At 44.7% G+C, this 14,505-nt stretch overlaps 1 protein-coding gene across 1 annotated transcript; it reads right to left on the minus strand.

Annotated features, from left to right (window-relative positions):
* Positions 1-498: 498 nt before the first annotated feature.
* Positions 499-14,101, minus strand: LOC147666017 (uncharacterized). Its single transcript, XM_086949320.1, has 4 exons — positions 14,094-14,101; positions 3,619-3,710; positions 2,740-2,868; positions 499-953 (listed from the first exon to the last, which is right to left on the minus strand). The coding sequence occupies exons 1-4, from the start codon at positions 14,099-14,101 to the stop codon at positions 553-555; spliced, it is 630 nt and encodes a 209-aa protein (XP_086805446.1). The 3' UTR covers positions 499-552.
* Positions 14,102-14,505: the final 404 nt, after the last annotated feature.

Below are 14,505 nucleotides of genomic sequence, written 5' to 3' on the forward strand. Positions count from 1 at the left end.
TTTTCTTTTTTTTCATAGGCATGCAACTGCCACTGTGTCACACCACTAGTACCACCGCTATGAGGAAATTTTATCCGACCAAGATTGCCAACGTTATTCGGTGTTTCCCGTGGAGCCAGCCCTGGGCCTAGCCCTACTTTCAAACACAAATTACAGGTAAGATAAGCGTTTGGTGGTTTGGGGGTATAATGGAGTATTAGTACGAGAGACGAGAGACTGAAGGTAGTACTACTAAAGTCCTAGGACTCTTGGATTCACTTCACTTAGTCTGTGAGAGGCACTTAGTGTTGAAAACATTTGGGCATTTACACTTAAAGGAAGAAAATGGAACTAAACTTTCAGGAAAACAGTCAACGTTAAACCCCCACCCACCAGGCAAGCAGTAAAAAACAGGTATGCTCAGATAAAGTTTGAAAAAGTATATTTATATCCCTAACAAAATAATCTCCCGCAAGACCCTCCCTAACCCCAACGATTGTCCTTCAAAAGTCCCCAAAAACCCAACTCCCAATTCCCACCCCCCAAAAGTCTCTAAAAAAGGGGCAAGGGACACTATGGGTGGATGCTGTTAACTTTTTGGGCCAGGGCATCATGCTCCTCGCGGAGCAAGGCGAGCTCCTGCTGAAGGCGGGACACCATCAGGGTAGTGCGGCGCAGGCGTGCCTTCACTGCCTTGCAGGTGCAAGGCCTGTGAGAGGCAGCTGTTGGCCTTGCTGCTCGGCGGTGGCGTTTGCCTTTGGCAGCCCGGCTCAGTCTCGGTGGACCACTGTGCTGGGTGGCAGCCCGTGGGGCCACGGAGGCCGATGCAGACGACGTTGTCGTAGTTGTCGACCGCACACTTTCCACGTCCTCCAGGGCCACCAGCCGCCGATATTCCGCAACAGTGGCCTCGATCCTCCGTTGCCGGGCCGCTCTAGCCAGCTCCTTCCTCCTTGTTCGTTTGGAAGGAGAACCTATATGAAGAAAGAAAGACATAGTCTGTAACCAATGCTCTTTAAGATTAACTCAATCATTCAGCAGAAATTTGTGCTGCAGTACAACTAGCAACTTGCAAGCGCATTACATAACTATTGAGGCCAGTATCTATCTAACCTCACACTTCTTCATCCTTGCTCTAACATTAGTGGGAGTTTAAGGAACAAATTCTATGAGCACTGTGGACTTCCATTGGAGTCGACTATGAAAGTACACCAGTCTTATTCTTCTTCTTATCTCTTGTTTTGGAAAATTGGTACGTTATTTTCTGCAAGCCGGCATAATGCCAGCGCGGTAAACTTGCACCCGAGAAAAAGAGACGCACGCCATGAGGAGTGACCTAGACTTGCGTTGCGTTACTGTACCCGTCCAGTATATGCAGGTGGTGAATCTCTTACTTTTCTATTACGGGTGGCACTGAGAATACTCTGTTACAACTCAAGGGCTACTGCTTAATTAATTTAACTTTCACCCTACAGTGGAAATGAGTACTAGAAATGGAAAATTGAAGAAGATAAATAATCTGATTATCTATCACTTCACATGGGATGTTTTTGCTTATATATGGGATGACTTTAGGTGCTTTGCTTTTTATTGAGTGACCAGTGATACATCCACACATGAATGACTGAGTACTACTAAACTTATTAAGAGAGGTAGGGAGTGGCCACCATAATAACCGGATCTATGCAGTGCTTGCAATACAAACTACTGCTACTATTTATGGTAGTATTTGGACAAAATTAAAAGTTCTTTTCCTTGCCTTTCCTACACTGGAACGGACGTGCGGGTGCAGTGTTACATGCTCTTCAAAGTTACACTTAGTTCATCCACTGACCATCTACTCTCTCTAGATCATGGGTACTCACAAACTTTCTCTCAGGGGCTACATTTACAGTGTAGTTTGGGGCCGAGGGCCGCACTGGTGGGGGCGGAGTCAGAGGGGGCGGGGCTAAAGCAAAATGATAACTTGTGACCATGAGGTTGCACACAGGTCCCTGCAGCAGATGCCCTCATCCACTGAGCCACCAGACCCAGCATTTACATACATCTCTCTCCCTCCTGCTCTCCCTCCTGCCCTCCCTCCATCTCTCTCTCCCTCCTGCCCTCCCTCTCCCTCCCCCTCTGTCATCTCACTGTGTGTGTGTCTATCTGTGTCAGCCTTCAGCCCGGGTTGAGACCGCTTCCTCAACGCGCACACACAGACAACAACACCAAAGTACTTAACAGGTCTTTAAAAGACCATTAACATATTATTGAGGCTTTGTTTGTTTTAGCGCCCCTGCTTCTCCACCCTGACAATCACTGCTTGCCCGGCCCCACAGAGCAGAGGCTTTGTTCTATTTCACCTCTTTGTGGCCTTGCATCTCCACTCTGCTCTGTGGGGGCCGGGGGAGCAGTGATTGTCAGAGTGGAGATGCAGGGGCGCTAACAGGTGAAATACAAAAAAGCCTCTGCTCTGTGGGGGCCGTGGGAGCAGTGATTGTCTGCAAGGTCTGCGCACCGCCAACGAAGGCTTGCCGGGCCACCACCGGCCCGCGGGCCGTACTAGGAGTACCCCTGCTCTAGATACACATATGCTATCTAAGAGTCAGATAGTAGCATGATCCAGGTATATGGACACATACAGTTTCTGTGTCACCCACCCAGGCTGTTGTCCTTCCACCCATCATTGCTTCATCATTCACCCAGCCATGCATCTCATATTCTTGCCTTCCCAGCTAGTCTTCAATCTCAATAAGTAAGGAATATATAAGAGCTTACCTCTGGCCGCCACCACCACCGTCTCAACTCTCACAGCTGCCGCCGCCGCCTCCTCCCCTGAAGAATCGCCCTCCGCCTCCGTGTCGAGCACCACCACCTCCACACTGGCCCCGCCACCAGATGTTCCACCTACAAAGTACATTTAGGAATGTTAGAATGAAGCACTCACTAGTCACTAGTATTTGGTCTAGGAATGAAGACATGTGAAAACAATGTAATTTGTGACTGTCTACGTTAAACTTAAAAAAAATGTCCCTTTTTCCAGGGAAGGTTGTCTTGCTGCACTTTTAGGCACAACTGATGAAGGCTGTTTTTTTAACACGCACCATTTTTCTCCACACAGACAGAAGATGGACTTCTAACAACAAGATCAAGTTGAAACCAGGTGAGAGCTCGGCTCGACCACAAGAAATGTCTTCAATTAATCGTCAGCACTAACCACTTTTCCATTATCAGTTAAACGTTTAGTTTTATTATGACTTCATTTAATAAATGTGTTTACTTTTAATAAAGCTTTTAAACTTAAATACAATCTGTGTTTTTTGGTCCAGACTAGAGTGACTGAGCGAAAGGTTTTGCAATTTTTGCAAGCATGAGTCCAGATAGAACAGTTCAAAAGACATTATGGACAATCCCAGAGGACTGCACTAAGTTGATAGAGCTATTGCTGACTAGAATCATGGGAGTTTCGCCAACCGTGCAATCTTAGTTAGCTACACAGACAGACTAATAAGAATAATCTAGTAATACCACAGGGAGTCATAGTAGAGGCAGGATAAGAATTTAGATACAGTCTACAAGAAGAGCAAAGACAATTTTGAAAAAAGTCAAATGAGGAACGCTAGGAAAAATGGGTACTAGTCTAAAATGAAAACTTACTGGGGCCAGCAGAGGAGCCCTCGCCTGCCCGATCCTGGCCCTGTTGATGAACAGCATCCGCCGCCTGCTGCTCCTGTGTCCTCCTCTCGCCCCTGGGGGGAGCTGACGTACAACATGAAAGAAAGAACAGAAAACATGGATGATTGTTGCTTGTCAATGTCAACCAAATCAAACATTTCAAAAGAACAATAACAAAATATTTCTGCGAAATTATATTGATTATGGTTACTTTTCATTTATTTGAGGACCTGTGACTTCGAAAGTCACGTAACTCACTAAACAAAGTACTGAAACGTTCACCTAGGACTGGCAGGCAGCAGTCCGCAGGCAAGACGCAAAGTGACAGACAAACTCCATTGTGATTTCAGTCAGATCAGTGACAACACTAACAGTTGCCTGCTACATTACCAGTCATTTAAATAGTCAAACTATCAATCCACCGCCACTATTTTTCTTATTGTCAGGGTTACAAAGGAAGGGGCAGATTTAAGCCCTTGCGGCTCTTTTGCGCCGTTCTTGCGTGACTTTAGTGACGCAGCAGCTAAACAAAAAAGGGCGCCATGGTGCGGCGTATAATATTATAACAACGTGACGCATTTGGGAGATGCATCCCGTTATAAAGCCCTGCGCCATCAGGGGGCGTTCCGGCGCAAGGGAGGGCATTCCTGCGCTGGAACACATCCTAATAGTGGCTGAGGGAAATCTACAAAATATCAATCAGTCACCTTTAGGACAATGATGCGTCACACAAACCCTGCACCTGCTTGAAGCAGACGTACGGCTTGACCCAGCATTGGGGAGATAGGGTACCCCAGAGCATTGATGGAGCTGCGCCATCGTTGCGACGCAACTCCAGCAGTAAAGCTTTGGTGACGTTTTGGGCCCATGGTGCGCCGCATTGCAAATACGGCGCACCATGTTTGGTGGTGGTAGCGGGCCGCACAATTAATGGCGCATCCCTGCTACTTTGCAGGGATGCGACGGTAATTGCAATTCTGCCCCTTAGGGGCATACTTACTTACGCGTTCTGGCGCATCTCCAGAGATGCGCCAGATCAAATGCGTCACGCAAAACTACCCTTGCGACACGGCAGATGTGCCTCATTTACAATGCGGCGCGCCCTGGCGCAAGGGTAGGCACTTGCGTGAGGCATCTCGTCACGTAAGAGCGGCGCATCGCTGGAGTCACGTCGCCAACGCAATGCAACTCCAGTAATGCTCAGGGCCACCCAATACTTAACATGCTGTGCCAGTCCTTTCGCCTGCTTCGAGCAGACATAAGGAATTGAATTGACGTAGCAGCGTCGCAGAAGTGCCTGCGTTAAATCTTGTACATTTCACGCAGGCAATTTTGCGAGGCGCACAGCCGCTGGACCGCGGCGCCCACCCTGCGTACTAGGAACGCACCCATTGTGGTGCAGGCCGATGGCTTTATAACATGACGCATCTCCCTAGATGCGTCATGCTGTAAATGACTCGCAGGGATGCGGCACGTTTACGCCGCTGTTGCGTCACGCAAGGCAACGTAAACGTGGCGCAAGGGGCTTGTAAATGTAATCTGCCCCCTAGTGTCTAGCATTACGCAGTTCTGTAAAGTACACTCATACATAATAGTTACTCAGGCCAATGAGACCACGAAATAGAAAACAAATAAGCATAGTAGCAACGCCACTGAGAAGGAGAGCAGTGCACCTGAAATGCACAGAAGATTTTGAAATATAATTTAACTACAATGTAATCGTCATCAGCGGCATTATTGGCTTGCTCCATGTAAAAAACAAATATTTGCAATACAACAACACAGAGCAGGAGAAAACATCATAGTAGTGAGTGATTAAATGGCTACTACTACTCACCAAGCCCGGGGATCTCCAAGCCGAGCTGGTCCAGCAGGTCGCGCTCGCGGTCCAGGAGGTCCGTCCAGCGATGGGTGACCTGGCTGTAGGTGCGCTGGACCCCGTAGAGGTGGGATATGGCCCAGCACACCTTCTCCCACCGCTTCCGGCGCTCCCGCATGTTGTACCCGCCGGCCGCGATCCTGCCGCCTCCCGCGATGGTCCTGGGCAGGCGGCGCTGGACGAAGTAGACCAGCGCGCCCACTTCCTCCGGGCTGAAGATCTCCCGTCGCGTCACCTGCTCCCCCCTCAATCTCCCGCATGCTGTCCTGCCACTGGGTCCAGCACTACTCCCCGCCGCCGCTGCGGCCCTCAAGTGCCTGGGCAGCTTCACGGCGCCTGGCTTGACCATGGTCTGGGCAGGTAAGGTAGGAAGAAGTAGAAAATTAAGAAAGAATAGGATAGGGAAGAAGAAAAGAAAAGAGTTTAAAAAAGTAGTTTAAAAGTAAAGAAAAATAGCAGAAAAGACAAAAATATACAGCTAGGAAAAGAGAGGGATAGATAAGAAGCAAAATCGTAAAAAAAAAACTGAAAACAAGCAAAGGATGGCAAAGATACCAAGAGGATTAAACACCATGCCCAGACACAGGAAATGAATGAAAAACAAGATGGCCGGCGCCCGTTCACGAGCGCGAAAGAAAGTTCGCGCGAGATTTTCCTCGCGATCTCGTGCGAACCTGTAGATTTCCCGCGCGATCTCGTGCGAACCTCTACTCGCAATGCGCTTAGTGCGCGAGATTATACATAGCGGGCGGAAACGGAAATACGTCACGGAAACAAAATGGCCGCGCCCGTACTCGACCTTGGGGTAAATTCGCGTGTTGCGCTGCAAGCGGCTCGCGAATACTGCAAAAAAACTCGCGAAACAACAAGCCGCAAAAAAAATAAAATGCTCATTCGCACGAATTGGCGGCTTCCGCGGTCGGTTTCGCACGACGCCGCGCCCCGCGAATAGCGCGAAAAAAACCGAAAAACGATTTCAGCAAAAGCAATGAGCAGGTGCAAAAGGTCAACCTCATGATTTGTAACGATTCTTTGTAGTGCTTCCTGAGGGGGCCCTCCAGAATTCGGTTGCCTGCTTGCAACTATTTTGTGTGACCCTGCTCTGACCTTAACTGTATGCCACAAAGGTCCTGATTTACAGCTAAAGGAGCAGACAAGCAGGTGCCAGGCTGGAACTTTAAATTCTTTCAGTGACACATTAATTAGCCCCTAATTCATTATTGTCAGTTGGGGCAGGGCAGGTGTTGTAACTAATTTTGCAACAATGAAAGCACTTAGCAAGTGCAAAAGATCACTAATCAGGGCGCACTAAGGAAGCAGGTGCCAGCTAAAAAAATATTCTGTGACACATTAATCAGCCCCAAATTAATTCAGGTCACTTGAGGCAGGGAAGGTGTGCTTTGCTTTGCCGAAAATAAGGTACACTGGACAACCAGAGGGTGTGGTGATGAAACAGAGGGTGGCATGGGTGGGCCAGAGGGTGGCATGAGTAGTCAGAGAGTGGCAGTGGTGACAGAGAGTGGCAGTGATGAAGAAGAGTGTCCCAAACAGGCTGGACATGTAGAAACAACAAGTTCGCAAAACTTGCGACCCGACAGGTAAGTTCGCAAATTGCGAAATTGTAAAAACCCTCGCGAACTGGCAGAAACACGGGCGAACACAAAAAAAAAAAAAATCCGCAAATTCGCGGGAATTCGCGGATTTTGCGGATTGCGAATCCGCAAATCCGCAAAATTCGCGAACGCGAGATCCGCAAAATTCGCCCATGCTTAGTCCAGACATTCCCCAGATCCTATCACTTTCAAATCCAGAGAGTAAATCCACAACCAGGCAGAGACACAAAGAATTGTTAGAACACAAAAAAAACAGCCACTTCTAAAAGTGTGGTTTCTAAACACACAATGCAAAAACCACCATCACAAAAAGATGTGTTATTAAATTGTGAGTTTAGGCACACTAAACTTCACCTCTCCATCTTAAGCCTATCGGAAGATAGGCTGGAAACATGTTACACAGCCTTCCCCATTCTGTCCTATGGGCAAGATGGCCTTGCAACAGTGAAAAACGAAATGGAGAGTATTTCATTCATTCAGTCATTGAAACTTTATTTCGGCTATTACAGCCATAAAAGCACATAAAAATGTACAACCACATAGAATTCAAATCACAAAGGTAATCAATTATCACGTGCAAAGGTAGAGGATACACAAAGGATTATATAAACACATTTAGGGAAGTTGGCCAATAAAAATCATCACTATGGGAAATTCGATTATTTAAAATGTACATAAAAAATATAATTTAACATATAGATATTAAAACCAATAAAGGATTCATATCAATGATATATCTAAAGCCCGTCATCAACTAGCAGCCATTTAAGCAGGTATTACTATATTTCACGTTAGTTAATCAACAGGTACCTACAGTTACAAACCTAGATTTTGCAAAATCCGTAATCACAGCAGGTGACAAATAGTAGCAGGTGTTATAGATTCTGATATCAATTTTTAAGCAGATGCCTACATTTTCACCACATTGCAAATAAAAATTTAGAAATAGCAACTAAAAAAAATCGGTTGGTATCTGTTTTTAGAATCCTGAAAAATTCTATGCAATTTCTAATACTCAGGTTCCTGAAAAGTTGAATCACCCACTTAGATCTAGGCCTCTTATAGGCCAAGCAGAAGAACGACACATGAGTCACAGTTTCTTCCTCCACTAGGCACCCGGGGCAAGGACGGCAGGGAGCACCCGCCCACTCTTTAGTTAAGGCATAAAGTAGGAGCGTCCCATATCTGAATTGCAAAAGCAAATTTTTTGCTAATAGTGGTTGTATAGAATCTAACACCCGCTCAAATTTATATTGATACTATGGGGCCCATTAGGATGTTGGGCGGATTGACCCAGCCAGGCTGGCAGTGGCTACCGCCAGCCTGGCTGGGGCAATCCACAGTAGGTAAAGCGTTGGATAGCGTAGGGGTAAAAATTACTATTTCCACTCCAGAGAGGGCAACAGTAGGGAAAGCGTTGGATAGCGTAGGGGTAAAATTACTATTCCCACTCCAGACAGTGAACAGTATGGAAAGCGTTGGATAGCATAGGGGTAAAAATTACTATTCCCACTCCAGAGAGTGCAACAGTAGGGAAAGCGTTGGATAGGGTAGGGGTAAAAATTACTATTCCCACTCCAGAGAGTGCAACAGTAGGGAAAGCGCTGGATAGCGTAAGGGTAAAAATTACTATTCCCACTCCAGAGAGTGCAACAGTAGGGAAAGCGTTGGATAACGGGAGGTTAAAAATTACTATTCCCACTCCAGAGAGTGCAACAGTAGGAAAAGCTTTGGATAGCGTAGGGGTAAAAATTCATATTACCACTCCACCGGGTACAACAGTAGAGAAAGCGTTGGATAGCGTAGGGGTAAAAATTACTATTCCCACTCCAGAGAGTGCAACAGTAGGGAAAGCGTTGGATAGCGTAGGGGTAAAAATTACTATTCCCAGTCTAGTGAGTGCAACAGTAGGGAAAGCGTTGGATAGCGTAGGGGTAAAAATTACTATTCCCACTCCAGAGAATGCAACAGTAGGGAAATCGTTGGATAGCGAAGGGGTACAAATTACTATTCCCACTCCAGAGAGTGCAAAAGTAGGGAAAGCGTTGGATAGCATAGGGGTAAAAATTACTATTCCCATTCCAGTGAGTGCAACAGTAGGGAAAGTAAATACTTTATATATTAATAAAAATAAATTAAATATTAATACCAATAACAATTTAATTAAAAGTAATTATCAATTTAATATAATATAATAATTAATCAATTAAAAATACAAATAAAAATGAATTTTAAAAATTCATTACCTATGAATACAAATGAATTACCAATTACCAATTTAATTAATTAGCAATTACTTCAAAATAAATACCAATAAATACATTAAAATATTTAATTAATTACAATTAAATTACTTCCCACCCTATTCCCCTATAAACCGACAACCCGCTACGGGAAATCAATTTATAAAATTAACATAATTATCAATTAATCAATTAATGAAAACTAATTATCAATTAAAATGTTATCAATTACCAATTAAAAATTATTTAACAATTAATTGAAGATAAATACCAATAAATAAATTAAAATATTTAATTAATTATAATTAAATTACTTTCCACCCAATTCCCCTATAAAGCCACCACCCGCTACGGAAAAGAAATTAGTACATTTAACATAATTATTATTAATCAATTCAGTAAAATTAATTGCCAATTAAAATGTAATTAATTACCAATTAAAAATTAATTAACAATTAATTCGAAATAAATACCAATAAATACATTTAAATATTTTATTAATTATAATTAAATTACTTCCCACCCTATTCCCCTATAAACCCACAACCCACTACAGAATTAAATTACGCAAAAATTAAATAACATAAAATGTATTACTTAAAATAAATTATAAAATAAATATACACTTTAGACACATATACTAACATACAAAACACTTTAAAAAGTTCAATATTATTAAAAATTCGATATACTTAATTCCTATATTATATACTTCGATATTTTGACTTTCTACATTTATGAAAATCGATAGTAAATTACTTACCTTAAATTGGAAATTTTCTGTTGACTATATTCTGTCCATTCAATATTTTGTCCATTCTATATTTTCACTTCGATATTAGTGCCATTCTATATTTTTGATTCAATATTTCGTCTGTATACCTGACTTAAGATCCACGAATGTGAGGTACAGGCTCCCACCCTCCAAAACTATATGCTTCCAATAGATCAATTGAAGCCTAAATAACTGATCTTTGGTTGATGTTTTACTTCTAAAGCAGGGGGGTTAAAATATTAAGGTCCTCCATCCATTCTTGGAGTCTTCCTAGTAATACTCTGGGGATTTTTTTGGGGTCACATCAATAAGGCTAATTGGCCTATAATTTATGGGTCAATGGGGGACCCCTTTTTATATATTGGGATAATCGCTGCCCCTGCCATGTGGGGGGGCGGGGCAGCAAACCTTGAAAGATTGCATGAAATAATAATTGAAGGTCTGGAGCCCACACTACCTGTTCATTTCTATACAAATCCCCGAGGATTCTATCTAACCCAGGAGCTTTGTTTGGTAATACCTTAGCAACGGCAGCTAACACCTCAGCCAACGTACAGGGCGGTGTGTCCCCAGAAAAGTTTAAAATTTGACAGTGAACCGAGATCCCACTCGTACTGGGACCATTGTGTGAGCTTGAATACAAATCCTTAAAATGAAGACTGCAAGCATCCTCACCAATATTAGGCTCAATGGTAGTCCTTCCCTCAATTCTTCCGGTATGGACTAAATTCCAAAAACCTCTTGTATCTTTATGGTCCAAGGCATTCATAATTGCCTGCCATTGTTCCATTTCCCATTCGGATTTTGCTTGTAAAACAGTTTTTTTTTTTAAAAAGCTTCCCTTCCCTTATGCTTAAGCTGTCACCACCTTTGAGGTATAACAGCAATTCTCTCTTTGCATCCCTACACAACAGACTATACCAAAGATTTTTTTCTCTGGAACGGTTATTCTTAGTGGGTTTACTACTGCAAAAAAAATCTGCCAGGATTGCAACCAAATCCTGGTGGACTTTTCGGAGCTCTATATATTCTTCTCCACTGGCACCGTTACCTGAGAGAAGGCTTACCTATTCCAGAAGAGGGATAATACCAGTGTACATATCTGCCGGCGTATCCGGTGATTGAATTATTGTACCCCAACGGATTCTTCGCCCTCCATCGACCACTACTAAATTCTCTTGTTGATGGAAATCCAAGGCTTGTCCTATTTCTACCAATTGGGCTTCTAACATAACGACCAAAGGATTGTGGTCGCTTTCTTCCCGAGGATGGACACAAAACTTTGCGAGTCTGTGCCAGATTTCAATGTTTATTAAGATGTAATCTATTATAGTCGCCTGGCCAAATTTGTCAAAGTGGGATGCCCAGGATTGTCATCCGGAAACCGGCCATTGCAAGCCCTCAACAAATGCGTGAGGGTAAGAGAGGTCAATTCCAGGACCAAGGGGGTCCACCCCCTTATGAGATAGGCATTAGGTGCGGGGATTAACCATATTGAGGCCTCATCACTGGTGATAGATAATGACAACCCACTAAAGGGTTCAAAGTGGCAATTAAAGTCCCCGCCTATAATAAGGTACGCTTCCCCTGAGAGTGTTGTAAGAAGGGCCGCCAAGCAGTCCAGTCAGTGTTGAAGATGTACGCCCATACTTGACTAGCCGGGAATAGACATTAAAAATAATTGTTTTTTATTTTATTGTTTTTTTTTTTTTAATGGTATAGTTGTAAAGCGCACAGCTACCCACACCGGGGTGTCCCGGCGCTGTATACCGCTGAGGAACCCGTCCTGGCTTTCCCTGTGAGATGGTCCCTCCTGAGCACCCCCAAGGTGAGACCAGGCATCCCCGGCATTTACGGGGCCGTTGTGAAGATTAAGCAAGCTATTGCCCTGAGTTGCAGAGTGGAGCCCAAGGTTAGAGTAGGCACTGAGGCGAGAATTATCGAGTCTGCGGACATTGACCCAAGACCCTGCCGCGTTGGGAATTAAACCCTGGTCCCGGGCCGATCTCAGCTTCCGGGTCTGCCGCCTCTAACCACTAAGCCACACTTCTCCACAATAATGGCCAGCTTAGGGAGATCTCTGGGAGTGGGAAGGATGCATAAAATGTCTTGGGAATGGGTTTCTATTCTCTTCACCGTGCATCCTAAATGGATACCAACCCAAATACATAGGCCCCCCGATGGTCTACCTCTAGGACCCTTCACTGCCGCCTCACTATATGCTGCAAAGCCTACTCTATATGAAGATTTTAAGGCCCAAGTTTCTTTAAATAGACAAATCTCATGGGAGTCCATGAAATCACTCCAATCAGGCAACTCTAATCTAGTCATCAGTCCCGCTATATTCCATGACAGAATCTTTGGGCCATTGGATCTTACTTCCATCCGACTCTCAGAAGTCACCTCCAATTCTCGTCTATCTATGGCTTATTTATTTATTTATTTTATTTATTTTTGCAATTTTTAAAGCGCTACAATTACCCGTGGGTGTCTCGGCTTCAGGGGACCCAGAATTATTATTGGTAGTCGCTGGGGTTTGGGGGTGTAGACCCTCCTCACAAGTTGTAAGATTATTACATTTAGCATCAACTAAAAGATTCCCCTCCTCCTCACAGACACCAGCTATAGTTTCTCTAATTCTATCTTCAGAGCCCAACACATCACTTCACTCTAGCTGTTGTTCCGATACCTCAGCCCCATACCCAGGGTGATGTCACACGGCTGGTTAGACCGAGTTGGAGGACAAATGTAAGTTGGAGTTAGTCAGTCCACCTTGTCAAGGACACTGTATCTGTTGCTAAGAGGGATACAGGGCGCAAAACCAAAATCATGTAACCCGGTTCTATTGTTGGCATTGCCAGGCAAGGTCCGCCTTTCACAGGTCTTTCCCTGATAACCAAATTTCTCCATTCCCATTAGGGGGGGGGGGGTATAGAAGTAACTGAGGTCAAATGTCTGAATGTTAGTTCTCATACTTTTGATAAGACCCCTCACAAATATAACGCACTAACCGACTGTCTCTAAAATTAATGACTATGCAATTACCTGAAATATCTTTCGCTCTCCGGTCTACCCAACTTACTCTGTGGGCAAACAAGATTTGGCTATGCACATTTTACATTTAACCTCGGTGCTGTGTCCAGCTGCAGCATTCCTATGTGAAGTAGGTTCCATTGGATCAGAAACAGATGCGTGAGAGCTCAGAAAGGCCCCGAGGTCCATTCGTCATCAGTTCCTTATCCTGGACACTCTTTGGCAGATTCTTCTTGATACAATCAAAATTGGTTATAGTCAGCTGTTCACATTTCGCCAATTTGTCCTCCATTGACAACAGCCTAAAAAGTAAGGGCTGTATAGAAGATGTAATAAGGCCACCTACTTTTAACCAGAAACCCTCATCCATCGAGGACGGAGAACCAACAAAAGGAATCGTGCACAAAGGATCTGCGGCAGGCTTATTCGCATGCGGTGGCCCAGGGCTTGAAGGCACAGCGTTTACCAAGTCTACAGGCTTATTCAGTTTGGGCATCTTAGGGTTTTTTCCGCTCTGTGCACCCCTCCTCGCTTCCTCTTAGAAACTGCCCCCGATGTATGCTCTGGTAGGTTGGGCAAAACTTTGGGATAGACCCCATAGATGCACGAGTGGCAACCCCGCTGGCGAAGATTGTCAGAGTATTGTGTGCAGTTCGGTCAGGCTGACAGGACTCCCCATCAATTGTAATATTCACCAATTCCTGAGGCAATTGATTGCCACTTTGTCTTGAGGCCCCAGGGTCTGTAGCTGTATGAGTATGCTGCTCCGGGGTGTGTGCCAACATCAGACCCCCAGAGATGAGCGTTTGGGGAATACCGGGTCCTGTGAGAGGCGACGCTCGGTGATTGCGATTTCGTGCGCCAATACCAACGTGGCCCTTGTAATAAACTGATCAAGTGTCCCAGCTACGTACCCGCCCATTGTGGCTTTCCTCTCCTTTCCTTCACGTCCAGACATTACAAACTGGATAAAGCACTCTAGTCTAGAGTATTTCACTGTCAGGACATTTTACACACCTTAGTACATGTCCTACCTTTCACATACACTGCAGCCTGCCCAGGGGGGTACCTTGGGTCTACCATAGGGGTGTCTAATGTGCATATAAAGGGAAGGGTAAGGCCTGGCAAGTGGGTGCACTTGTCAAGACAACAAGGCAGTTTAACAAACTGCGTACAGGCACTGCAGTGGCAGGCCTAAGATCTCTTTTCAGGGCTGCTTAAGTGGGTGGCACAATTAGTGCTGCAGGCCCACTAGTAGCATTTGTATTACCAGCACTGGCACACATAGTTCACTTTACTAGGTAAGAAAAACATGCCAATTATGGA

Source organism: Lissotriton vulgaris, unplaced genomic scaffold (assembly GCF_964263255.1).
Source record: "Lissotriton vulgaris unplaced genomic scaffold, aLisVul1.2 SCAFFOLD_8228, whole genome shotgun sequence".
Taxonomy (NCBI): Eukaryota; Metazoa; Chordata; class Amphibia; order Caudata; family Salamandridae; genus Lissotriton; species Lissotriton vulgaris.